The sequence below is a fragment of the Schistocerca gregaria genome, chromosome 2 (assembly GCF_023897955.1).
Source record: "Schistocerca gregaria isolate iqSchGreg1 chromosome 2, iqSchGreg1.2, whole genome shotgun sequence".
In the NCBI taxonomy this organism is placed as follows: Eukaryota; Metazoa; Arthropoda; class Insecta; order Orthoptera; family Acrididae; genus Schistocerca; species Schistocerca gregaria.
The window spans coordinates 545,289,287-545,314,631 of record NC_064921.1 but is presented as its reverse complement, the minus strand read 5'-3'; the positions used below and the strand labels follow the sequence as shown (position 1 = coordinate 545,314,631).

General features: G+C 45.6%; 1 protein-coding gene across 1 annotated transcript in view; it reads left to right on the top strand.

Moving 5' to 3' along the window:
* The first annotated feature begins 468 nt into the window (after window positions 1-468).
* The window catches only part of LOC126335872 (polyamine-modulated factor 1-binding protein 1-like), a 46,848-nt gene continuing 21,971 nt past the window's right edge, over window positions 469-25,345 (top strand). The window contains exon 1 of the mRNA XM_049999345.1: window positions 469-676. Within this exon, the coding sequence (XP_049855302.1) occupies window positions 469-676 (208 nt within the window). The remainder of the gene's footprint in view (window positions 677-25,345) is intronic.

Here is a 25,345-nt window from a genome sequence, read left to right as displayed (position 1 = left end):
AGGACGAAGACTGCCGCAGCCGGTGACGTCGCGTTGCCGATCACAACCATCGGCACCGCTACTGTCACCACCACATCCATCACATCCACGATAGTCTGCCCCTCCCCTGCCACTCCCGGTTGCAGCTTCATTGATGCAGCCATCAATGAAACTGCACCTAGGGCCAATGTTAGGGAAATCTGCGTACCAGGGCCCCCTTCACGTGGGACAAGCCCGCGTACGCCGCGCACTAGATCCCGCTCCCCCCTCCCCCCCACCCACCAGATCACTCGACATGCCGGACACAGAGGACGCTGTATGCGTCCCACAACATCCTCCGGCACCCGAAGACGACGTCGCGTCGGCACTGATGTCTGACGCAGATATACAGGAGGGTCTTCAAGAGCATCTCATTGCCTCCGTGATGCCGCGGAGGAGGGAGGCCGGCAGGTCGACAGTGCTCGGCTGCAGGCCCTCCTCTTCCCCAATATGACTGCCGCAGCCGACGACAGCGATGACGGGAGCGTCATGGAGTTCGACGACGACCATCGGCGCCCGGTCGCTGAGCGTCGGAAGCGGCAGTTAGCCTCGTCCGATTCCGAGGCTACGCAGCCTGCTGAACGCGGGCTAACGAAGAAGAAGAAGGCTGTTACTGACGCGGAGGGGTTCCAGGTGCCGCGCAAAGCGGCACCCCGCCGTCAGTTCACCACGTCGCTGACGGATGTGCCCGTCAGCAACGCATTTGCCGCTATTGATGGCACAGCAGACACCCCCCCAAATCCTCCTCCCCCCCCCCTCAGCCACCCCCTCCCCCCCGCTCCGCCACCCATCTATATCCAGCACAAAGGGCCCTACAAAGAGCTCGCTGACATCCTGACCACACACACAGACTACCCCTTCCGCATAAAGTGGTCAGGAAGTGACAATTATAGACTGTCAGTCCAGTCCCCCTCCGACCTGGCCAAGACGCTCATCATACTGAGCAAGCTAAAAATAGGTTTTTTCACCCCCCCCCCCCCCCACCAGGACACGCCGCCTCCGCGTCGTCGTCAGAGGGCTTCCCATGGAGTACTCTGACGATGACCTGAGGAAGGCACTCACCTCATTAAATATCACCCCCAGCATCATATCACGCATCATCTCCCCTAGAACCCGTCGCCCCACTCCACTCTTCTTCGTCTCCGCCCCCGACACGCCGGAGAACCGCCACCTCCTATCCCTCACGCTCATCGATCACGCCAGCGTGACGATCGAGAAACCGCGCTCCAGGAGGATGACCCTGGTGTGCTATCGCTGCCAGGGACTGGCGCATTTCGCAATTGACTGCACCCGCGAGGTGCGTTGCGTGAAGTGTGCCGGTGGACACGCCTCCTCGGAGTGCTCAAAACCCCGAGACGCCCCCCCCACCTGTGCCCGCTGTGGCGGGAATCACACGGGCAGCTACATGGGCTGCCCAAAAATCAAACAATTTAGGGAAAATCAAGCAAGGGCTGCAAGGCCGTCGGCGGCGACCCGCGGGGGCACCAGTTATTCTGGTGCCCTGGTGGGATCGGCGCCGCGGACCTACTCCCAACGTGCGTCTCGCTCCCATCCCGCCCCTCAGGGCTCCTACCCACCCCCCCTCCTCTCCATCCCCATCCCGCCCCCCCCAGCAGCCTTCCCACACCTCCCCACCCGGCAGGCGTTAAGCACTGCCCCCCCCTCCCCACAGCGGGTGTCACGCTCCGCTGTTCCTTCCCCATCCATCCAGCAGGTGTCAAGCACTGCTGCCCCCCTCCCCACCCCGGTACAATCTCAGCAGCACCCTATCCCAACCCCACCCTCTCTTCCCAACCACTTCAGCGACCTCATCAACAATGTTGTTGAGGCGCTGACCTCAGCAATCTCAACCACCTTCCACTCCCTCCTACAAACCATCCCGCACCAACTTGCCACTGCCCTCTCCCAATCCATGCCCCCCACCACCACTCCCGTTCCAACCAGTCATGGCTGTTAGACATCACGGACTGACAGCCATGATCTGGAACGCCAACGGCCTCCACAAACAACAGGGCGAGTTCCGACAATTCCTCCTTGATGAGAGGGTTGATATCTGCCTTGTTGCTGAGACGCACCTCAAACCTGGTGTTTTTGTCCGTGTAGCAAACTACTCCTGCTACAGGACAGACAGGCCCACCGCCTATGGCGGCACGGCGGTGTACGTACGTAACTCCCTCCGCCACCACCCCATTCCCCTCCCCCAACTTAACACCGTGGAAGCCACTGGCGTTGTTGTCCACACGGTGAGGGGTCCCATCACGTTCGTGGCCTTTTATAGACCACCTCGAGGCCTTCTTGAAACAACAGACTACGAGGCATTGCTGTCGCTCGGCAACGACGTCTTCGTTGGCGGTGACTTCAATGCCAAACATGCTGCCTGGAATAGTAGAATAACAAACACATCTGGTCGTCGCCTTCTCCGGGTCGCTGAGCGGCACCACGCCCGCACCATCGGCCCGCACGACCCCACCATATACCCCACTGGAGGACGTCTCCCAGATGTCTTGGACATCGCAGTGGTGAAAGGTCTACCCCACCCCATCACTGCAGCCACCCGCATCGCTCTAGCCTCTGACCACCGGCCGGTCATCTACTCCATCGATCTCGTTGGAGTCCCGACCGCGCCGAGTGAAGGCCTGAACATCCGCGGTATTGACTGGCAGTCCTACCAGCGACGGGTCGAAGCAGCCCTACCCACAATCCCTGCTGCCGATCAAACTGACGCAGATCGCACCCTCATTCACCTCACCACCATAGCCCTAGATGCTGCAGTAGCAGCGACCCCTCACCGTCCACCCCGGCCCCCAGACCATCTGCGTCCGCTCCCCCCCAACATCCTTGGTCTCATCACAGAGAAAAACCGGATCATCCGAGAATGGCAGCTCACTCGGAATCCGGCAACCAAGCGCCTCATCAATAGATTACAGCGCCAAATCAAGGCTGCAGTGCAAGACCACCGCAATCAGGCATGGGAGAACAAAATCTCTGCCATTGACCTGAGTGACCCGTCCGCTTGGTGGCTCACCAAAAGCCTTCTGAGACGAGAGCAAAGGATACCCCCCCTCCAGGTCGGCAATGATTTTGTGTCCGAACCAGACGCCAAGGCAAATGCCTTGGCTGATGTCTTCGCACGCAACTTCACCCCGGTCAACGACCCCATTGACCCCGACCACATTCGCCTGGTAACGGCACGCCTCCCACAATTCCTTGCCGTTCAGGACCCTGAGGATGAAATCACCCCCATCAATGAAGAAGAGGTTGAACTGCAATTGCGGTACCTCAAATCCAAGAAAGCTGGCGGCCCCGATAAGCTGACGAATGCCCTCCTCAAGCAGCTACCCCCAGCTTCTATTCCCATCCTGACGGCCACCTTCAACAACATCCTCACAACCAGGCAATATCCCACTGCCTGGAAACATGCTGAGGTGGTCGCCATCCCCAAGGCTGGGAAGGATCTTCGTTCCCCTGCCAGCTACCGCCCCATCAGCCTCTTGCCCGCCATTTCCAAGGTGTTCGAGAGGCTGTACCTTAAACGACTGCTCATCCATATCGCTCGAGAACGAGTCCTCCCTGATGAGCAGTTTGGCTTCAGGCAGGGACACGCAACTACCCACCAACTCCTGCGCCTTGTAGAAGAGGCACTGGACGCCATAGAACGTAGGGAGTACTTCGGGGCCATACTCCTCGACGTGTCCAGAGCGTTTGACTCGGTCTGGCACGAAGGGCTGCTCTACAAACTATTTTCCCTTGGCTTTCCAGTGTCTCACGTACGGCTAATAGCCACATACCTGGAAGGTCGCACCTTCCACGTTAGGATCCCTGATGGGAAATCTACACGACGACGCATTAGGGCAGGAGTACCACAAGGCAGCGTACTTGGACCGCTACTCTACTCCCTCTTCACAGCCGATCTGCCCTCTGCGCCGAGGGTACATTTAGCTCTCTACGCAGATGATACTGCACTCTTCTCTCGTTCTCGGAGTGCGGCAGGTCTACAACAGCGGCTCCAGGGGGCTACAGAATCCTTAACCGATTGGGCTAGGACCTGGCGTCTGGCATTTAATCCCTCCAAGACCCAAGCCCTTATCATCTGCCGACGCCATATTCCCATTCGGCTCCCTCAGGTGACGGTCCTTGGTACCCCAGTCCCCTGGACTCGTACTGCGAAGTACTTGGGTGTTACCCTGGACCAGCGCCTTACCTGGCGCCCCCACATCGACGACGTGCGTCGTAAAGCAATGGGGCGGCTCTGCCTGCTCTATCCTCTCATCAATCCAACCTCTACACTCCCCACACACCTTGCTGTTAGATTGTACACCTCCCTTGTTCGTCCCATCCTTGAATATGCGGCGGTGGTGTGGGGCAATGCTGCCCCCACCCACCTCCGCCGACTCCAAACCGTCCAGAATCGGGCTCTCCGGCGTGCCCTCCACCTCCCTTTCGACTTCCCAACCCAAGAACTCCACAACCTGGCCGACGTGCCGCTCCTTCGCACCCGCATCCTATCTGCAGCCAATTCCTTCTACCAACAAACACGTCACTCTCCTAATCCCTTAATCCTCTCCCTGGGTACCCGTGTTCACCGTCTGGCCACCACTCGATGGCCAGACCTTCTTTTCCGCCCCCCATGAATTCACATCATCGATCATCCACCATCATGTCATGTAATTCACAGTCACAAGCACGCCACCCCCCCCCCTTCCACCCACTCGTCCCCCCCAATGATGGCCTAATCACGACAGGCCCTTCCTCTTTCCACTTCTCAAGCTGTCACTCTCTGACTACTTTCTCTTCCCCCCCCCCCCCCCCCAAACCATCACTTCAAAACTGTCTGCCATCATCAAGACGCTGCTACGAGGACGAGGCGGCCAGGATAATGGCCTTTCGATTTCACTCACTCTAACTATCCCTCCTACTATCCTTTATTCTATAACTTAGTATAATAGTATTCCTGACTAATCAATGGGCCGTTCCTTTTCCGCCATCTTCTACTGTTCCTTTCTCTGTCCTGTCTTCTTTAAAAAAAAAAAAAAAAATAAAAAAAAAAACCAGCACAACAGTCAAGCAACTACAATAAGTAACGACACATATCTCCCAACGTCACGCCAGAAGGAGAAGCACATTACAGGTGCTAGAACTTCAAAAACAGCTGAGGGTTAAACCTCCACCATGTGCGCGGCGGCGGCGCTGGGAAGTCAGTTCCGGCGAGATCGTGCACCAGCACTCTCACCTCAAGATGGCGGCCAGTTGGACCGCGGAAATATTGTGTCATGAAGACGTCATGATCCGGATGCATACCCGAGAAGAATATTATCAAATAATACTGGTGATAAACAATTCTTGTAGCGCCAGGATGTGTAGCGGTTACTTCTGAGATGGACGATACATTAGTTTTTGTAAGTAAATTCGGCTGAAGAGGCAGACGATGTATACATATTGTAGTCACGTAACTGCAATCGTACAGCAGTGGCTGAATACTTTAATAAATAATTTTAAAGCGAGCAATATGATTTTGACTGGGCTTTTATTTACAAATGACCAGATCTCTTTTAGCGGCTCGGAAGACAATTGGAGGCCGTCTGCAACAAAAACCAAAAGGGGTGGACTTCCTGTGGAAGCAACATTGAGAACTAAAATACTTAATATATAAATAATATAGAACAAGACCGCAAATTTAGTTACTTAAGATATAACATATATTTCCTGTGACAGAACGGAGATTTACAATGAAACGAAGAAAGTTCAGAACAACTTGTGATACTACTAAAGGAACATTAAGAGGAAAAATGCGAAACTCAACAGAGAATTACATAAGGTTGCTGTAATCCCCGTATTAACGTACGGCAGTGAGAAATGGGCAATAAATGCGTCAGTAGGCACTATGGATAGCACATCAGAAGTAATTATATATGCTAGAAACTGATCATTTTCAATATAAAAGACAGAAAACGTGACAACAAACTAAAACAGAGCGAGCATGTTGCATTGACCTATCCAATTAAGAGGAATGCCGACCACGGACCACTAAAGTCCAGGACTGGTGTGCCGGTCAACCTGGAAGGTTTTTAGGCGGTTTTCCTAACCTGACTAGGAGCGTATCGGCTTGGCACCCACGTCCCACCTTAGTTACACGGTTGGTAAACATTTAGACAACGGTCGCAAGGTTTCACATGGGATAGCACTAGACACTGATATTCCGTCGCGGTGGGCGACGGGCAAAGGGGCAGCGGGAGTTGCAAAGTATGACCACAGGAAGGGTATCCAGCCACCCTCTACCAGCAATACTGCGAAGTCTGAAAATTACCATGCTGACCCCGTGAAGACACGGAATAAAGACCGTGAAAAAGAACAAGAGGAAAGAACGTAGAATTAAAGTCAAAGGACGACGGAATGAGAGAAGACCTCACTCCAGGTAGGGCAATTTCCCTTAAAGAAGGTAAAAGCCGATAGGGCTGAACTTCAGGATGATGATTATCATGAATCTTGAAATGCGTTGAAATAGTGAAAAATTGAAGGCCTGCGGTCAACCTAATTTAAAAGATATTGTAAAGCGTAGTTTCCACCTGCAGAAGAAGCGAATTGCAGATGTTTAAAAGAGAATACGTATTCACTGATCAGCAAGAAGTTATTACTATAATTACTTTCATTTGTAAATGTGCTGGTCAGCAGTTGTGCAAACACTGTAAGAGCTTTTAAATGACTCTTAAGAGCATTCCAACTGTGTTTTCAGTTCTTGATAATTTGAGATGTTATAGAGGCTTTTCTATTAATGTGGTTCAAGAAATTGACAATTAGAACTACAATGAAACTTATAACCAAAGAGACATTGTTTACACTGAGTTCTGGATTCTAACTCTTTTTCGGTTTCTCATCCAGGAGCCATGCTTTTCAGTTGCGAAAACTAAACAAACGGTAAAGACAACATGAGCTTTAACAGTGCGTCGCAAGAATTCTTGCACGATCATGGATTCTTGGAATCAATATAAGTAAGACAAGAGTATATATGACCTCACCTTGTAAGAAGGATAGTTTGTCACATGCTACTCTGCCAGTGATGAAGTCGAGAGACTGCTTTAATGAAATTCTCTATAGTAGTCTACCTTGCGTAAATTTTTTCATGGCTGCATAACTAATGCATAAACATCGGTTTGAATGTGCTTGTGTTATATTCAGTTCTTTCTCTCACTCACTAAATCCCTCCAGAAACAACGAGCGAGGTGGCGCAGTGGTTAGCACACTGGACTCCCATTCGGGAGGACGGCGGTTCAAGCCCGTGTCCGGACATCCTGATTTAGGTTTTCCGTGATTTCTCTTAATCGCTTTAGGTAAATGCCGGGGTGGTTCCTTTGAAACGGCACGACTGACTTCCTTCTCTATTCTTCCCTAATCCGCTAGTACCGATGAACTCGCAGTTTGCCACCCCCCCCCCCCCCCCTCCCAAATCAACCAACCAGCCCTCCAGTAACATATACACTCGATACTTAAATACAGAATCAACGTTTCTGAGCCGACAGTATCAGGAGCATGAGGAATAGCATATAATTCGTACACATCGTTTGGTTTTGAGAATAAGTTACACTAACTATTGACTGTTGTTTGTTGTGTAATTTGTTTTGTTCTAAGAATTTGTGTACTTTGTGATCGTTTCTATAGTATGGGTTGAAGTTTTACTGTAGTTTTGATTTTGCTTCCATATTTTTTGTGTACGTCAAGATACACGGCGCCTGCAGCGCCACAGTCAATAGCCTGACCTCTTGTTCCTTGTGCTTGCACTTTCTTATTAAGTCTGTTGCACATTTTTTGTGATTTCATATACACCGTCAGTGACAAATTCGCTACTGTTGTAAAAATAGTTATTTTTATTTTTTACGTCTGTAGCGGACTATATCATCGAATTATTATTATCAACAACTGTGGTTGTCCCGTCAAGAGAATCTTGTGATTTTGTATAGATTCAGTTTTACGTAGAAGGAAATGAACAGGAACTGTTCTTGTTGTGTGTGGACATAAGATGACTTGGCCACTTGGAAATTGCTAAAGATGCATTGGTCACGATCGACACGCTTCAGGCTGATAATCTATGCTGAAGCGACGTTCTGTCGCCTGTGGCAGGGACACCTCTGGCGCCGCTTGCATCCCTGGATCATCATCCGATGTGCAACGTCTGCTCGGTTTATTCTTACTCGAGTAGAAACAGGTACCAGGTGCTGCCCCGTGATGATAACACAACTGATACAGCACATGATGCCTCGTTTTTTCAGCCAGACTCCAATTTTCCTGAAAAGTCCGAACTTCCACCGTTGATAAGTTTGTTGGTCATTGGGAGCTCCAACAACAGGCGGGAAAGATGGGTCTTCTAAGGAAACGCTCGCAGCGGACAAGTAGGGAAAGAATCGTTGTGTGTAGTCGGTATGCTTGCCAGAAAGTCTCATCCGAGAGGTGGAGAGGCTACTGAAAGTGTTAGGGGCAATAATCTGCAGATAGTGGCAGGAATGATGCGTCGCACTAAAACAGAGTTACTAAACACGGTTGGTTTTCCAAAGTTCCTTCACCAAAGAAAGTAAATATTCCAGAATTCGAATCAAGAACATCTGCCAACATGACTTAGAAGGAGATATCCTCCGTGTGGTGAAGCAACTTAAATCAGTAGATAAACGTAAGGCCTCCGTTCCCATTGCAGACTACTTAGGTTCCTTTCAGAGTATGCTGATACAATACCTCCACACTTAGCAATCACATGCAACCGTTCAGTCGATGAAGGATCAGTACCTAAAGACTGGAAAGTTGCAGAGGTCAGCGCCAATGCTCAAGAAACGAAACAGGAGTAATCCGCCGAATAATAGACCCACATCACTTACGTGATTGCTGCGTTCGAACATTATGAATTACGTCGAAGAAAACGACTGATTGATTCATAGCTAACACAACACAGAAAACATCGTTCTTCTCATAAACAACTAACTACGAAGTAATGAGTGCAATCGTCAGGGTATGTCAGATTGATTCCCTATTCTTTGATTTCCGCTAGGCTTTTGACACCGTTCTTCACAAGCGACTTCTAATCAAGCTACACTCCTACGGAGTATCATCTCATTTATCCTACTACATTCAAGAATCCCTGTCAGAAAGGTCACTGTTTGTAGTATTGATGGAAAATCATTGAGTAAAGCATAAGTAAAATCTGGTGTTCCCAAGCAAATGCTCTATAGGTCCTCTGGTGCTCTCGATTTACATAAACGATTTAGGAGACAATCTGAGCAGCTCTCTTAGAGTGTTTGCAGATGATGCCGCCATCCACCGTCTTGTAAAGTCATCAGATGATCAAAACTAATTGCAAAATGATTTAGACAAAATATCTTTATGGTGCGAAAAAGAGGTTCAAATGGCTCTGAGCACTATGCGACTAAACGTCTGAGATCATCAGTCGCCTGGAACTAATTAAACCTAACTAACCGAAGGACATCACACACATCCATACCCGAGGCAGGATTCGAACCTGCGACCGTAGCGGTCGCTCGGTTCCAGACTGTAGCGCCCAGAACCGCACGGCCACTCGGGCCGGCGCGAAAAAGAGGCAATTGACTCTAAATGAAAAGTGAAGTCATCCATACTAACACCAAATGGAATCCGCTAAACTTCGGTTACATGATATATCACATAAATCTAACAGCTGTCAATTCTACTACATACTTAAGGATTACAATTACGAACAACTTAACCTGGAACGATCATATAGATGATGTTCTGGAGAAAGCGAACGAAAGACTGCGATTTATTGAAAGACCACTTAGAAGATGCAACAAACTACAAAAGAAACTGCCTACGCTACGGTTGTCCGTCGTTTTCTGCAGAACTGCTGTGTGTTGTAGGGCCCACATCAGACAGGATTGACGGATAACATCGAAAAACTTCTAAGAAGGGCAGTTCGTTTCGTATTATCGAGAAATAGGGGGGAGAGTGCAGGGATATGATATGCGATTTGTGGTGAACGTCATTAGAACAAAGGCGTTTTCGTTGCAGCAGGATCGTCTCATGAAATTTCAATCGCCATCTTTCTCTCCCACCCAAATAAGAAGAAATGATCATCACAGTAAAATAAAGGAAATCAGAGCAATTTAAGTGTTTCTTGTTCCCGTTCGCTGTTCTACAAAGGAGCTGTTGAGAAATAACTTGAAGGTGGTTCGATGAACCCTTGCCAGGCACTAAATTGTGAGTTATGGGGTAATTATGTAGATGTAGGTGAGGTCATCATCGGGTCCTTTAGGTGGCTAGTTACATATGCGAAAATAGCGACTCTCGCACCCACGTAGAAGTTCGGCATGCTATAGTGCCTGAAAAGAAGAATGAATCACCCACAAAGAGAGAAGGTATGTAATGTTATTTCCGTGATTGCAAACTCAAGTAAAATTTACACGGAAGCTGAGAGTCTGTGCCCATTACCATTATGACGTTGCACTCACTCTGACTTAAAGCGTGCAATGATTCGGTAGGTAAAGGTATCATAAAACCGTTGTATCCTTTCGTGAGGATAACTAGTCCACAACTTTTGTAACTGGTCATTTACATCCAGGCACGTACACTGGGATAGGGTTGGCGTCCGAGCTCGTCCTACACATGCTCTTTCGGGGACACAAGATCCAGGGATCTTCCTGGCAACGGCTCAAATGGTTCAAATGGCTCTAAGCACTATGGGACTTAACATCTGTGGTCATCAGTCCACCTTAAACCTAACTAACCTAAGGACATCACGCGACTTAGATCTACTTAAACCTAACTAACCTAAGGACATCACACACATCCATGCCCGAGGTACGATTCGAACCTGCGAATGTAGCAGCAGCACGGTTCCGGACTGAAGCGCCGAGAACCGCTCGGCCACAGCGGCTGGCGCTGGCAACGAAAGTATCACAAAATCACTCTGACAGTTCATAAAGACATGTACCGTGTGTGGACGAGCATTGTCCTATTGAAAAATGACACCGTAATACTGTGTGTGAGAAGTAACACATGAGGACGCACGATGTCAATGACGTACCATTGTGCCGTGAGGGTTCTCTCAACCACTATCAGTCATGACCTGAAGTATTGGCCAATGGCTCCCCACACCATGATGCCTGCAGTGAAACCGCTGTGACTCTCCAAAACGTTGAAAGAGTTAGACATCTTCCCAGGTCGCCGCTATACTCACCGATGATTGTCATTCGACATATTTCAGAACTGCGATTCATCGCTGAAAGCAATACGACGCTATTCATCAACAGTCCGTGCTTCCCAGATACAGCATCACTCTAAAAGTAGCAGCCGTTTGTGTTGAGATGTTAACGGGGCAGCCTATTTGTGGGACGGTAATAGCCAGTTTCCTGTGTTAAAAATACTGTTCGGATTGCTGTTATTCTGATTGATTATAACATTCAACCAGCATTAACGGTCAATATTTTCGCAAAATATCTGTTATTTTTATGTATTAAAGCTTTAAAATTAATAAATATCAAAATCGGGTCACGTGATCGAAAATGCTCTGGTGACGACGTCACAGGCTAGGAGTAAGACGAAGCTGTACTTGTTTTATAGGAGCGTTAGCCGAGGTTACGAGGTTTTTACGAACTTTTAATGCAAACTGTTTAGATATTTAGTGATTTAAAACGCAGTTAAGTAACAATAGAAAGGCATTTTGTGAGCGCTGATAGTGGAAGCCTTGCTAAAGTTGATGCGCTTATGCTCCAACCATTTATTGCGGCGATATATGCAACGACGTACATTCTTTATCCTGCTGCTTGCAACGTCATTACACTCGCTCAAAACTGGGGAATTGTAGAACTTTCGCAAATGGGTCCTTATATTATAACTAGATTGTCGACTATCAGTCATGAGCTACGACTCAAATCACAACAAAATCATTCTTGGCAAAACTTAATGTTGATTTCCTTTGTAGGCGGCACTCAGCACAGATATTGTGTGAGGCAGGCGTTCCGTGGCACAACGGATAGCTCATTCGACTGCAGTGTAGAAGGTTGCTTGTGCCAATCCTAGTAGGTTCATAAATTTTTAAGAGTTTTACACTAACACGAAAATAGCCGTAGCAAGGACTGATTGCAACAGTTGTTTCGATTGTGGGACGTACGGTATACAGCTTTACATTAGTCTCACACTGAGAAACGGACAACGGAGGATAAATGCATTTATTTTTCGAACAAACTATTCACTTTTTTGGAAAGCGTTGCTGCTAGTGAAGATATCACCATATGTCCGCTGTACAACGAGTTGTAGGACTATAAGATTAAACGGACAGATATAAAGCGTGTACAACATGCAGGTGACTTAAATGTAAGGGCTGTGGGATTTGTGCTTGTACACTAACATTAGCGTCTGAAGCAGACTTACTTCATTTTTATGTAAGATGATGAAACTGCAAAAGTTTAAACATTAAGTACCCTACTTAGACAGCACGAGGATAAAAATATTGTTTCGAATAAAATGAAAAGTGTGTCGTCACATTAGCTACAAAACATCTTTTTGAATGTGACGCGTGTGAACAGCGACTGAAAATGTAAGCTCATGTAAACAGCAAGGAAAACACAATAATATTCTGTTTCTGATCGGTGTGATGAAGTTTTGTAACTGTGATTTGGTTTTCACATGATAGGACTGTCGAGTCGTTTTGCAAATAAATTAAAATGTTCTCTCGGATTAGATTAGAACCAGCGATCTATGGATATCGCCTTATAAAATTCGCCGGTTTATCTTGCTAACAGTTGAGCTACGTAGTAACTGGTAAACTGATAATTTAATTTAATTTGGTTGAAGGACGCTATCCTCCTTTTTAACAGTAGGAGAGCATATATCTGAGATTAGTCAATGCTAACTTCACAGTGCAACAGATTTTTAATTAAGTCAGCGAACTTGTGCGTCAACGTGGTGGCAATTTACCAGTTGAGTGCAACAACATTTTATGTTCAAATGCTCAAATGTGTGTGAAATCTTATGGGACTTAACTGCTAAGGTCATTAGTTCCTAAGCTTACACACTACTTAACGTAAATTATTCTAAGGACAAACACACACACCCATGCCCGAGGGAGGACTCGAACCTCCGCTGGGACCAGCCGCACAGTCCATGACTGCAGCGCCTAAGACCGCTCGGCTAATCCCACATGGCTAACATTTTATGTATCTTCTCATTCTCTGGAACACTCAGAAACTACTCTTCAGGAATTTTTGTAGATTTATGTGTACAGTATGGTAGCACACACCATTTGAACGCATTTTCCGAAACGGAAATTCCAAAACAAGACATTATTCTGAATTAACATTATGATGGCAGGAACAGTGAGTTAGTCAGTGACGTCACAGGCATCATATGACTCGAATTGAGAGTTTTAGCGGGTGTTCAAATTATTTGAATTTCATTTCCGTCTTTAGAAAAGGGTACTGATATTCAAGAGGAAAAATAGCGTGTTGGGAGCATAAAATGACATAATTGATCTTTCAAGAGAAATACTCTATTTCCTAGACCGGCTCCTGCTAGTGTCTCCGACCAGTGGTGCAGGATGACATAGAAAGTTGCAGGGAGCCCTTTCTTATTCTCGGATAGCACAAACAGATGTGAAGGATTACTATATGTTTGTTGCACAAAACGGTGACCCTTCTTTGTGGTGGTGACGCGTGATTGTCTAATACGTTGACGACAATTCTGTCTGCCCTCGTGTTCCCATGCAGTCTAACGTCAGGCCACTCTCACATCTGATTTCCCCATAAATCTCGATACTACACTATTCATCTAGATGGCTTAATGGAAACACACTATGAAGCCCCATTCAAAGTCTGTCAGGAGCTGATGAATCTGTCTCGTATGAGTGAGTGGCATCTCTGTGCGCTTCTCAGTGGTCAATAAACGTCCGACGCTGTTCATGCCTCTTATATATCGCACCAAGTGTGTAATAGCACTAAATGCGAACAGCACTAATTTACTATGGTGGCGGTTCTACCTGTCACGGAGAATAGAAACTCTAATCATTTACGTATCCGCCTATCGTGTGTATGTGTACAAAGTCGAGTCCATGACTGGCCCTGGAAGTGCCTTCCAATTAAAAACCTGGTTCCTAAATCTCGCATTTACCATTATTTAATCTACCTGAAACCTTCCAGTGCTTCCAGGCCTCTTCCATATATACAACCTTCTTTCATGATTCTTAAACCAAGTGTTAGGTATGATTAAGTTATGCTCTGTGCAAAATTCTACCATGCTGCTTCTTCTTTCATTCCTTACCCCCATTTCATGCTTCTTCTTCTTTCATTCCTTACCCCCATTTCATATTTACCTACTACTTTTCCTTCTCTTCCTTTTCCTACTATCGAATTCCAGTCCCCCATGACCATTAAATTTGCGTCTCCCTTCACTATCTGAATGATTTCTTTTATCTCCTCATACATTTCTTCAGTGTCTTCGTCATCTACGGAGCTAGTTGGCATATAAACTTGTATTACTGTGGTAGGCGTGGGCTTCGTGTCTATCCTGGCTACAATAATGCGTTCACTATGCTGTTCGTAGTAGCTTACCCGCGCTCCTGTTTCTTAATTCATTATTAAACCTACTCCTGCATTACCCCTATTTGATTTTGTATTTATAAACCTGTATTCACCTAAACAGAAGTCTTGTTCTACCTGCCACCGAATGTCACTAATTTCCACTATATCTATCTTTGGTCTATTCACTTCCATTTTAAAATTTTCTAACCTATCTGCCCGATTAAGGGATCTGAAATTCCACGCTCCGATCAGCAGAACGCGTTTTGTTTCTCCTGATAATGACGTCCCCCTGAGTAGTCCTCGCCCGGAGATCCGAATGGAAGACTATTTTACCTCCGGAATATTTTACCGAAGAGGACACCATCATCATTTAACCATACAATAAAGCTGCATGCCCTCGGGAGAAATTACCGCTATAGTTCCCCTTGCTTTCAGCCGTTCGCAGTACCAGCACAGCAAGGCCATTTTGGTTGATGTTGCAAGGCCAGATCAGTCATCATCCAGACTGTTGCCCTGCAACTACTGAAAAGTTTGCTGCCCCACTTCAGGAATCACACCTTTGTCTGGCCTCTCACCAGATACCCGTCTACTGTGGTTGCACCTACGGTACGTCTATCTGTATCGCTGAGGAACGCAAGCCTCCCCACCAACCACCAGCTCCATGGTTCATGGGGGGAGGTGTAAATTTGTATCGCACTGTTTGTAATGCAACTTTTATAACCCGATGTCCTTATTGACTGGACATGGTACTTTCCTTTCTGCCTTATAATATTTTTACAGGTATTGAATTTATTATTTATGTATACTACAGACAGAATAACCTGACTAGCATATGAACAATAGAGGAATGTACGTTTTAATGGAGCTGATATAGGAATTTTACGCCTGTCGATTTCGTAAACGAAACGAACGGTGTGAATTACGAGCCAGATGCAGCAGACAACTGCCGCTGGAGCGCGTTGCGGTCACGTGTACCATCTTGGAGCCCGCGTACCCTATGCACACGTCGCTTCGTTTCAGAGCGTTCAGCAGCACATCGAAATCGGCGAACTCAACGTTGACGTTTGACAGCACGTTGCGCTTGCCGACTGCTTTACATTCAGTTACATTAAAGAATTGCCACTGAACACAGGCACGGCTAAGCCATCTTCATACGGAACATGGATTCGAAAGTTGAGCGTTAAGCGTGCCAAGTTTCTGACGACATAGCGTGAGAAAAGCAGAGCATTATCTGGCATGTCAGATATTTTAAACGTGCGTTTGAACGTTGACCAATGAGGTGGAAGAACGCCACCTACGTCACATGCACGCCATCTCCCTTTAGTACAGAGTCGCGGGACACCATGTTCGCTTTCATTTGAAGCGTAAATATAAATATGGCGTTTCTAAGCACCAGCAAATTGAGTATATCTCGAAAAGTTGTAGTTAATAGTATAATTTTTTGTTGTTGTAAAATGATGGGTACCTTAATACAGGTGGTTAAAGAATTACTGTAACTTGTGTATTATGAAAGTACGCTGTTTCAAGGCAACCGTTCTCTGAGGATCAATACGAAATGCGGTGTTCGTGGTATAATTTGTTATAATTAAGTGTCAATTAATGACATATTTATGACTAAAGCTTTCAGTTAATATACCCATGATTTAAGCTTTCAGGAGATGGTAAGGTGCAAAATATGGTATTTATAGTGGTTATGGCCGATATAGTGTAATAAGTAGAGTGAGAGAATTGTATGGTATTGGGGGATGTGTAACTGGTTCGCGTTCCCTGCATCCAAAAATTATTTTTTACTACCCTTCGCATTTTCTAATAGCTTCTGATACTTTCTTATTAGTTTAATACAAGTACATTCTATTATATTCGATTTTATGTAAATAAAAGTGCACTTTTTTCTGAGGAGTGAGTTCGTTTGATTGGCTTGATCTACACGACAGCTTGTCGTATCTGGAGTAAGATAATTCTGTATTTCCTTGTTTTAAGTTTTGTGTTTCACACGTGGTAAAGATTCTGCTGTTCAACAGGAACGGTGATGGAGGAATAATGTCCTTAAGATTTTACTAAAAAGTGAGGATGCTGAAATAATTTTTGTCTTATGTGGAGAACTATTGTAAATTGATATCGCACTACTTGTAATTTAACTTTTACAAGCCGATGTCCTTACTGGTTGGATATGGTACTTCCCTTTTTGCCTTATAGCCGACCAGTGTGGCCGTGCAGTTCTATGCGCTACAGTCTGGAGCCGAGCGACCGCTCCGGTCGCAGACTCGCATCCTGCCTCGGGCATGGATGTGTGTGATGTCCTTACGTTAGTTAGGTTTAATTAGTTCTGCGTTCTAGGCGACTGATGACCACAGAAGTTAAGTCGCACAGTGCTCAGAGCCATTTGAACAATTTTTTGGGTTACAAAATGTCCATAGATACTGAAATTTTTATTTATGTGTACTACAGACTAGTACAGGGAAAATGGAGGAAATGTGCGTTTTAATAGAGCCAAAGTAGGAATTTTACATCCGTCTATTTTGTAAATATGTGACTTGCGAACCAACCACAGCCGACAACTGCCGCTGGACGCGCTGCGATTGCATTAACCATATTGCGACACACATACCGTGTGCGGAAGTCACATCGTTTCTGAGCGTTAACCAGCACGTTGAACTCTGCATGCAACCTTGACGTTCAGCAGCATGAGACGCGTGCCGAAGATGGGCCTACATGTGCCTCAGTGTTATATACGCAATCGCAGTGCACTCCAGCTGCAGTTGTCAGCTACACCTGGCTCACAAATCACACTGGTAACGAAATGGACAGGCGTAGAATCCCAAAGTTAGCTATTTAAAAAGGCACATTACCTCCCTTTTCCACATGCTACTCATGCTCTTCTGTCAGTGGTATACTTAGATAAAAACTTCAGTATCCATGAGCAAGTTATATGGCGTGAAAAGTAACATATCCAGTCAACAAGAACATCGACGTACGAAGGTTCCATTACAAACACTGAAATGCAAATTTACAATAGTTCTCCACATAAGATAAAAATTATTTCAGCGTTCATTTGCACTAAAACCCTAAGTTTTATTCTTGATTGATCACTCTTCCTGTTCAGCAGAAGCACCTATACAACACGTGAAATACAAAACTTGAAACAAGAAAGTGGAAAATATCTTATAGCAAGTAATGCAAGCTGTCTTGTAGATAAAACCTGTCAAACAAACTCACTCCTCAGAAAGAGTGTATTTATATTTTCATAACATTTAGTATTACAGAATGTACTTGTATTAAACAATAAGAAAGTATCAGATCACATTAGAAAACGCAAAATTTAGGGAAAAAAATTGAATTTAGTGAGACGCCAACTAGAAACACATCACCTATTGTCTTAGGATTCTACATTTATACTCATTACATTGTGCTGGTCATGTCTTATGTATCGCCGCCCCTGGTAGCTGAGTGGTCAGTGCGAAGGAATGTCGTACCTACCGGCCCAGGTTCGATTCCCGGGTGGATCGGAGATTTTCTCCGCGCAGGGACTGGGTGTTGTGTTGTCCTTACGATCATCGTTTCATTCCCATCGATACGCAAGTCGCCGAAGTGGCGTCAACTCGAAAGACTTGCACCAGGCGAACGGTCTACCCGACGGGAGGCCCTGGCCACACAGCATATCCATTTCCACGTCTTATGTATGATCATACTTTTCATCTTACATTTCCTGAAGGCCGTAATCGTAGGTACTATTTTAATTGACGTTTAATTATAACAAATTGTCCCAAGGACAATGAGTTTTTGATAGCTTCTCAGGGTGCCGTTTCCTTGAAGAAGCATGCGTAAGTAATACGTACACAACTCACATAAACTTTTCAGTTACCAATATGTCGTTTTCCGTCATTTCATTACAACAAATCGTAAAATTAACGACGGGTTTCGAGAGATCCTCAATTTGCTGGTGCTTAGCAACGGCATGTATACTTATGAGTTTCGAGCGAAAGTCATTTCGGCGTTTCACGAATCGCGTCTCTGTACTGAAGAGAGAAGGCGTCAAGCGACGTAGGTGGCGTCCTTTCACCTTATTGGTTAACGTTTAAATGCATGTTCAGTATGAATGACATGGTAGATATTCCTCTGCACTTTCGGAAAGATTTCCCAACGCGATTTTTCCACGCTATGACGTCAGAAACTCGGCACGCTCAAAGTCACGTTCGAATGCACGGTCCGTATGCTGACGGTTTGTTGTTGTTGTTGTTGTTGCTGTTGTTGTGGTCTTCAGTCCAAAGATTGGTTTGATACAGCGCTCCATGCTACTCTATGCTTTGCAGCCCTCTTCATCTCCGAGTAACTACTGCAACCTACATCCTTCTGAATCTGCTTAGTGTATTCATCTCTTAGTCTTCCTCTACTATTTTTACGCTCTCAGAACGTATCCTATCAACCGATACCTTCTTCTACTCAAGTTGTGCTACAAATCCCTCTTCTCCCAATTCTGTTCAGCACTTCCTTATTAGTTACATGGTCTACCTATCTAATCTTCAGCATTCTTCAGCATCACCACTTTTCAAAAGCTTCTATTCTCTTCTTGCCTAAACTGTTTATCGTCCATGTTTCACTTCCATACTTGGCTGCATTCCATACAAATACTTCAGAAAAGACTTCCTAACTCTTAAATGTATATTCGATGTTAACAAATTTCTCTTCTTCAAAAAAGCTTTTCTTACCATTGCCAGTCTACATTCATATCCTCTGTACTTCGTTCATCATCAGTTATTTTGCTTCCGAAATAGCAAAATTCATCTATTACTTTAGGTGTCTCGTTTCCTAATCTGATCTCCTTAGAATTCCGCGATTTAATTTCACTACATTCTACTATCCTTGTTTTGCTTTTGTTGATGTTCATCTTACATTTTCCTTTCAAGACACTGTCCGTTCCGTTCAACTATTCTTTCGAACCATTTACTATTTCTGACGAATTTCAGTGTGGTCGTCAAACTTTAAGTTTTCGTTTCTTCTCCCTGAACTTTAATTCCTACTCCAAATTTTTATTTTGTTTCCTTTACTGCTCGTTCAATATAGAGATTGAATAACATCAGGGATAAGCTATGTACAACCCTGTCTCACTCCCTTTTCACCCAATGCTTCCCTTTCGTGCCCCTCGACTCTTGTAACTGCCTTCTGGTTTATGTATAAATTGTAAATATCCTTTCGCTTCCTGTATTTTATCTCTGCCACCTTCAGAATTTGAGAGTATTCCAGTCAACATTGTCAAAAGCTTTCTCTAAATCTACAATTGCTATAAACGTAGGTTTGCCTTTCCTTAACCTAGCTTCTAAGATAAGTCGTAAGATCAGTATTGCCTCACGTGTTGCTACATACCTACGGAACGCAAACTGATCTTCCCCGAGGCAGGCTTCTACCAGTTTTTCCGTTCATCTGTAAAGAATTTGTGTTACTATTTTGCAACCGTGACTTTTTAAACCGATAGTTCGGGTAATTTTCACACTTGTCAACACCTGCTTTCTTTGGGATTGGAATTATTATATTCTTCTTGAAGTATGAGGGTATTTCGCCTGTCTCATACGTCTTCCCCACCAGATGGAAGAGTTTCGTCATGGCTGGCTCTCGCAAGGCTATCAGTAGCTCTAACGGAATGTTGTCTACTCCAGGGGCCTTGTTTCGACTCAGGTCTTTCAGTGCTCTGTCAAATTCTTCACGCAGTATCATATCTCCCATCTCATCTTCCTCTACGTCTTCTTCCATTTCCATAATATTGTCCTCAGGTACATCGCCCTTGTACTGACACTCTATATACTCCTTCCACTTTTCGGCTTTCCCTTCTTTGCTTAGGACTGATTTACCATCTGATCTCTTGATATTCATGCCGGTGGTTCTGTTTTCTACAAAGGTCTATTTAATTTTTGTGTAGGCGGCATCTATCTTGCCCCCAGTGATATATGCTTCTACGTCCTTACATTTGTTCTCTAGCCCTTCCCGCTTGGCCGTATTGCCGTATTGATTTCATTTCTGAGACGCGTGTATTCCTTTTTGTCTACTTCATTCACTGCATTTTCAGATTTTCTCCTTTCATCAATTAAATTCAATATCTCTTCTTTTACCCAAGGATTTATACTAGCCCTCGTCTTTTTAACTACTTGATTCTCTGCTGCCTTCATTATTTCATCTCTTAAAGCTACCCATTCTTCTCCTATGTATTCCTTTCCCCTATTCTTGTCGATCGTCCCCTAATGCTTCCCTTGAATCTCTCTACAGCATCTAGTTCTTTCAGTTTATACAAGCCCTTAAATTGTGGTTAGAGTCCACATCTGCCCCTGGAGATGTAATGCTGACGGCTTAAGGATGCGTTTATGCTGCCGTCTCGCCGCTCGCTGGCAAGGCGCAACATGAATCATACGTCTTTCCGGCTGCACCACAGTTGCTCGTCCCGCTTCTCACCACAATCCTCGACACTTGATAATGTCAAGTTGTTTTCTACTTCGCGGTGCAACCATTGCCGTATGTCGTGAAACTTGAGTCGTGATTGGCTGCGTCAAGGCCACTCTAGCAGTGTCAGGTTTGACTGCTCGTCGTTGCATGATTTCTCACACAGCGTACATCTAGTTCTACATCTCCATATACATCCATATTCCGCTGATTAATGTGAAGTTCATGCTATAGGGTAATTCTTATTGTGCCTTATATCAAGATAGGGCTCATGACAAAAATGACTTCTTCAATGCTATAATTAGATTACTCTTACCTGGGATCCCTGCAAGAGCTTTAGGAAGCTGCAGCATACGCTTAGATTCCTTATTTAATATTGGTACTTGAAACATTGTTAAGTAGCCTATCGGAAGATAGTTTGTGTGAAACTTCCCACTATTCTACCAATGAAACCACCATACACAGACAGTAATGCTGTCAGAACTATAACTGACGGTTTTTAAACAGGAACTTACACCATCCAGTTACATTAATGGCCGCGCTCGGTAGCCGCGTGGTCTCAGGCATCCTGTCACGGTTCGCGCGGCTCTCCCCCTCGGAGGTTCGAGACCCCCCTCGGGCATGGGTGTGTGTGTTGTCTTTAGCGTAAGTTAGTTTAAATTAGATTACGTAGTTTGTAAGCTTAGGGGCCGATGACCTCAGCAGTTTGGCCCCATAAGATCTTACGACTAATTTCCAATTTTGCAAATTAATATCACTAAGTGTCTAATGCCTTTTGCATCACAGACCGGTGCGAGATATGCGAGACGAGAATCAGTAAGATTCTGGAAGATACCGTCAGGGATGTGGAGCCGTACTGACTCCTGTGCCGTGGCCAGCTGCTATAGTTTTCTCACATGAGGAACAATGGCGGCCGGCCGGAGTGGCAGAGCGGTTCTAGGAGCTACAGTCTAGAGCCGCGCGACCGCTACGATCGCAGGTTCGAATCCTGCCTTGGGCATGGATGTGTGTGATGTCCTTAGGTTAGTTAGGTTTAAGTAGTTCTAAGTTCTAGCGGAATGATGACCTCAGCAGTTAAGTCCCATAGTGTTCAGAGCCATTTGAACCATTTGAACAATGGCGTGAACAGTCCGACTGAGGTGGTCCCACAGATTCTGGACTGGGTTTAACTCAGGGAAGTTTCGTGGCCAGGAGAGTACAGTTAACACATGCTGGTGCTCTGCGAACTGTACATGTTCATGGCAAGCTGTATGACACGTTGCATTGTCGTGCTGGAAGATGCTATCATGTCGAGGAAAAACAAACAGCATTTAGGGGTGGTCATGGTCCCAAAGGATAAATGCATACTTTTGTTGATCCATTCTGCATCCCAGAATGACGAGATCACTCAGTGTGCCGGCCGATGTGGCCGTGCGGTTAAAGGCGCTTCAGTCTGGAACCGCGTGACCGCTACGGTCGCAGGTTCGAATCCTGCCTCGGGCATGGATGTGTGCGCTGTCCTTAGGTTAGTTAGGTTTAAGTAGTTCTAAGTTCTAGGGGATTGATGACCACAGAAGTTAAGTCCCATAGTGCTCAGAGTCATTTGAACCATTTGAACCATCACTCAGTGAATGGCACAAAAATATTCCCAAGACGTAATGCTCTCACCTCTGGCTTCCTCTGCCATACATAACGGTCTGTCTGATGAACCATAAAGCAAGATTCATACGGAAAAGCCACCTGTCACCACTCAGTGGACGTCTAGTTTGGGTACTGACTGGCAAATTCCAGACTTTGGGTCTGATGAACAGCACTCAGCATGGGTGCATGAGCCAGGTGCCTGCTGCAGAGACTCATGCGCAGCAATGTTTACTACACAGTTATTGAGGGGACGCTATTGGTAGCCTCTTGGTTCATCTGGGTGGTCAGCTGCTCAACAGTTGCACATCTATTCTCCCGTACACATCTCCGCAGCCAACATTCACCCTTGTCATCTATGGCCCATCGTGCACCATAGTTGCCTAGGCGCCGATTTTGAATAGTGCCATTTTGCCATCCACGGTTTACTTTAAACCACGGCGGTAAAAACCAATGACCATGCCCCTTTGGGCGTCCAATTAATCGCTCCATTTCTGCATTACGACAATCACTGGCACGTTTTCCCGTTTCCTCCCGACATGCTTTATATACGCTTAATTTTTAGTACTGCCACCTGCCGTATGTGAATGGTTATTGCACGATGACTTCAAAAACAGCAGTGATCACAGTAAAGTGACTGGACGTGTATACCAGTGCGTTTTTGGATGCAAAGATATATCCGACGAGAGACATACAGATCATCAGAACCGCTTCAAGATGGATAATATTACATGTAGTTATTTTTGCTAATTTGTTCCTCTGTTTCACATAATTTATCTTTTTCTTTTTTTTTCGTTAGAGTATCAACACTGCATTTGGGACTGCTATAATGCCAGCGGGGGGAGCCATCGAAGTATAGTGGCGTACAACTTAGTTGAACTGCCTGCCTTTAAATTCCGACGAGGCAGAGAAAGAGACAGAACATTTTCTGCATCGTCAAGGATGATATCTTTAAACGGCTTAGACAGAAGCCTGCTTATGTACGCATGAGCTTCGATCCCTTTGTATTCTATGTGAGGACAGCCGCAAATTCATGTCTATTCCACTTAAAGTCAGAGACGCGCTAATGACCAGTTGTCGAGCTTTCAGCCACGTTAAGCGTGGTTGGGTAACGATGTGCAGACCGAGTCCGTAAAAGCTATGCTCTTCCATGCGATTCATTATTTAACAATGTTGTTGCCCAATTATGATCCCAAGAGCTTCATGTCATTTCCATACCTCGTGAAAATATACAGGGTGATTCAAAAAGAATACCACAACTTTAGGAATTTAAAACTCTGCAACGACAAAAGGCAGAGCTAAGCACTATCTGTCGGCGAATTAAGGGAGCTATAAAGCTTCATTTAGTTGTATATTTGTTCGCTTGAGGCGCTGTTGACTAGGCATCAGCGTCCGTTGATGCTAAGATGGTGACTGCTCAACAGAAAGCTTTTTGTGTTATTGAGTACGGCAGAAGTGAATCGACAACAGTTGTTCAGCGTGCATTTCGAACGAAGTATGGTGTTAAACCTCCTGATCGGTTGTGTATTAAACGGTGGTATAAACAGTTTACAGAGAATGGGTGTTTGTGCAAAGGGAAAAGTTCTGGACGGCCGAGAACGAGTGATGAAAATGTAGCACGCATCCAGCAAGCATTTGTTCGCAGCCCAGGAAAATCGACTCGCAGAGCTAGCAGAGAGCTGCAAATTCCACAATCAACTGTATGGAGAGTCCTACGAAAAAGGTTACTTATGAAACCTTATCGTCTGAAATTGGTTCAAGCACTGTCTGCAGCTGATAAGATTAAAAGAATCGATTTCTGTGATTTTATCCTTGCTCAGATGGAAACAAATGAATCTTTCACTTCAAAGATTGTGTTTAGTCATGAAGCAACTTTCCACACTAACGTGAAAGTCAACCGTCACAATGTCTGTATATGGGGCACTGAGAATCCGCGGGAAACAACTCAGTATGAACGTGACTCGCCTAAGGTGAACGTTTTCTGTGCCATTTCAGCCAATAAAGTTTTTGGTCCCTTTTTCTTCGAAGGTGCTACTGTAACTTAACTACAGTATCTGGAGATGTTAGAGAATTGGCTGTTCCCTCAGCTCGAACAAGAAGCACAACAGTTCATATTTCAGCAGGATGGAGCGCCACCACATTGGCACTTATCGGTCCGTAACTACCTGAACGTCAACTACCCGAGGCGATGGATCGGCCGCCAGGCAGCCCGTGACAGAGCACTTCATCACTGGCCTCCAAGAAGCCCTGATCTTACCCCCTGCGATTTTTTCTTATGGGGGAATGTTAAGGATATGGTGTTTCGACCACCTCTCCCAGCCACCATTGATGATTTGAAACGAGAAATAACAGGCAGCTATCCAAACTGTTAAGCCTGATATGCTACAGAGAGTGTGGAACGATTTGGAGTATCAGGTTGATATTGCTCGAGTGTCTCGAGGGGGCCATATTGAACATCTCTGAACTTGTTTTTGAGTGAAAAAACCTTTTTAAATACTCTTTGTAATGATGTATAACAGAAGGTTATATTATGTTTCTTTCATTAAATACACATCTTTAAAGTTGTGGTATTCTTTTTGAATCACCCTGTATATTACAACTCACCGTAACCGAGCGCCTTGCCACGGTTCGCGCGGCTCCCAATGTCAGAGGTTCGAGTCCTCCATTGCACATCGGTGTGTGTGTTCTCCTTAGCGTAAGGTAATTGAAGTTAGATTAAGTAGTGTGTAAGCATAGAGATCGATGACTAAAGCAGTTTC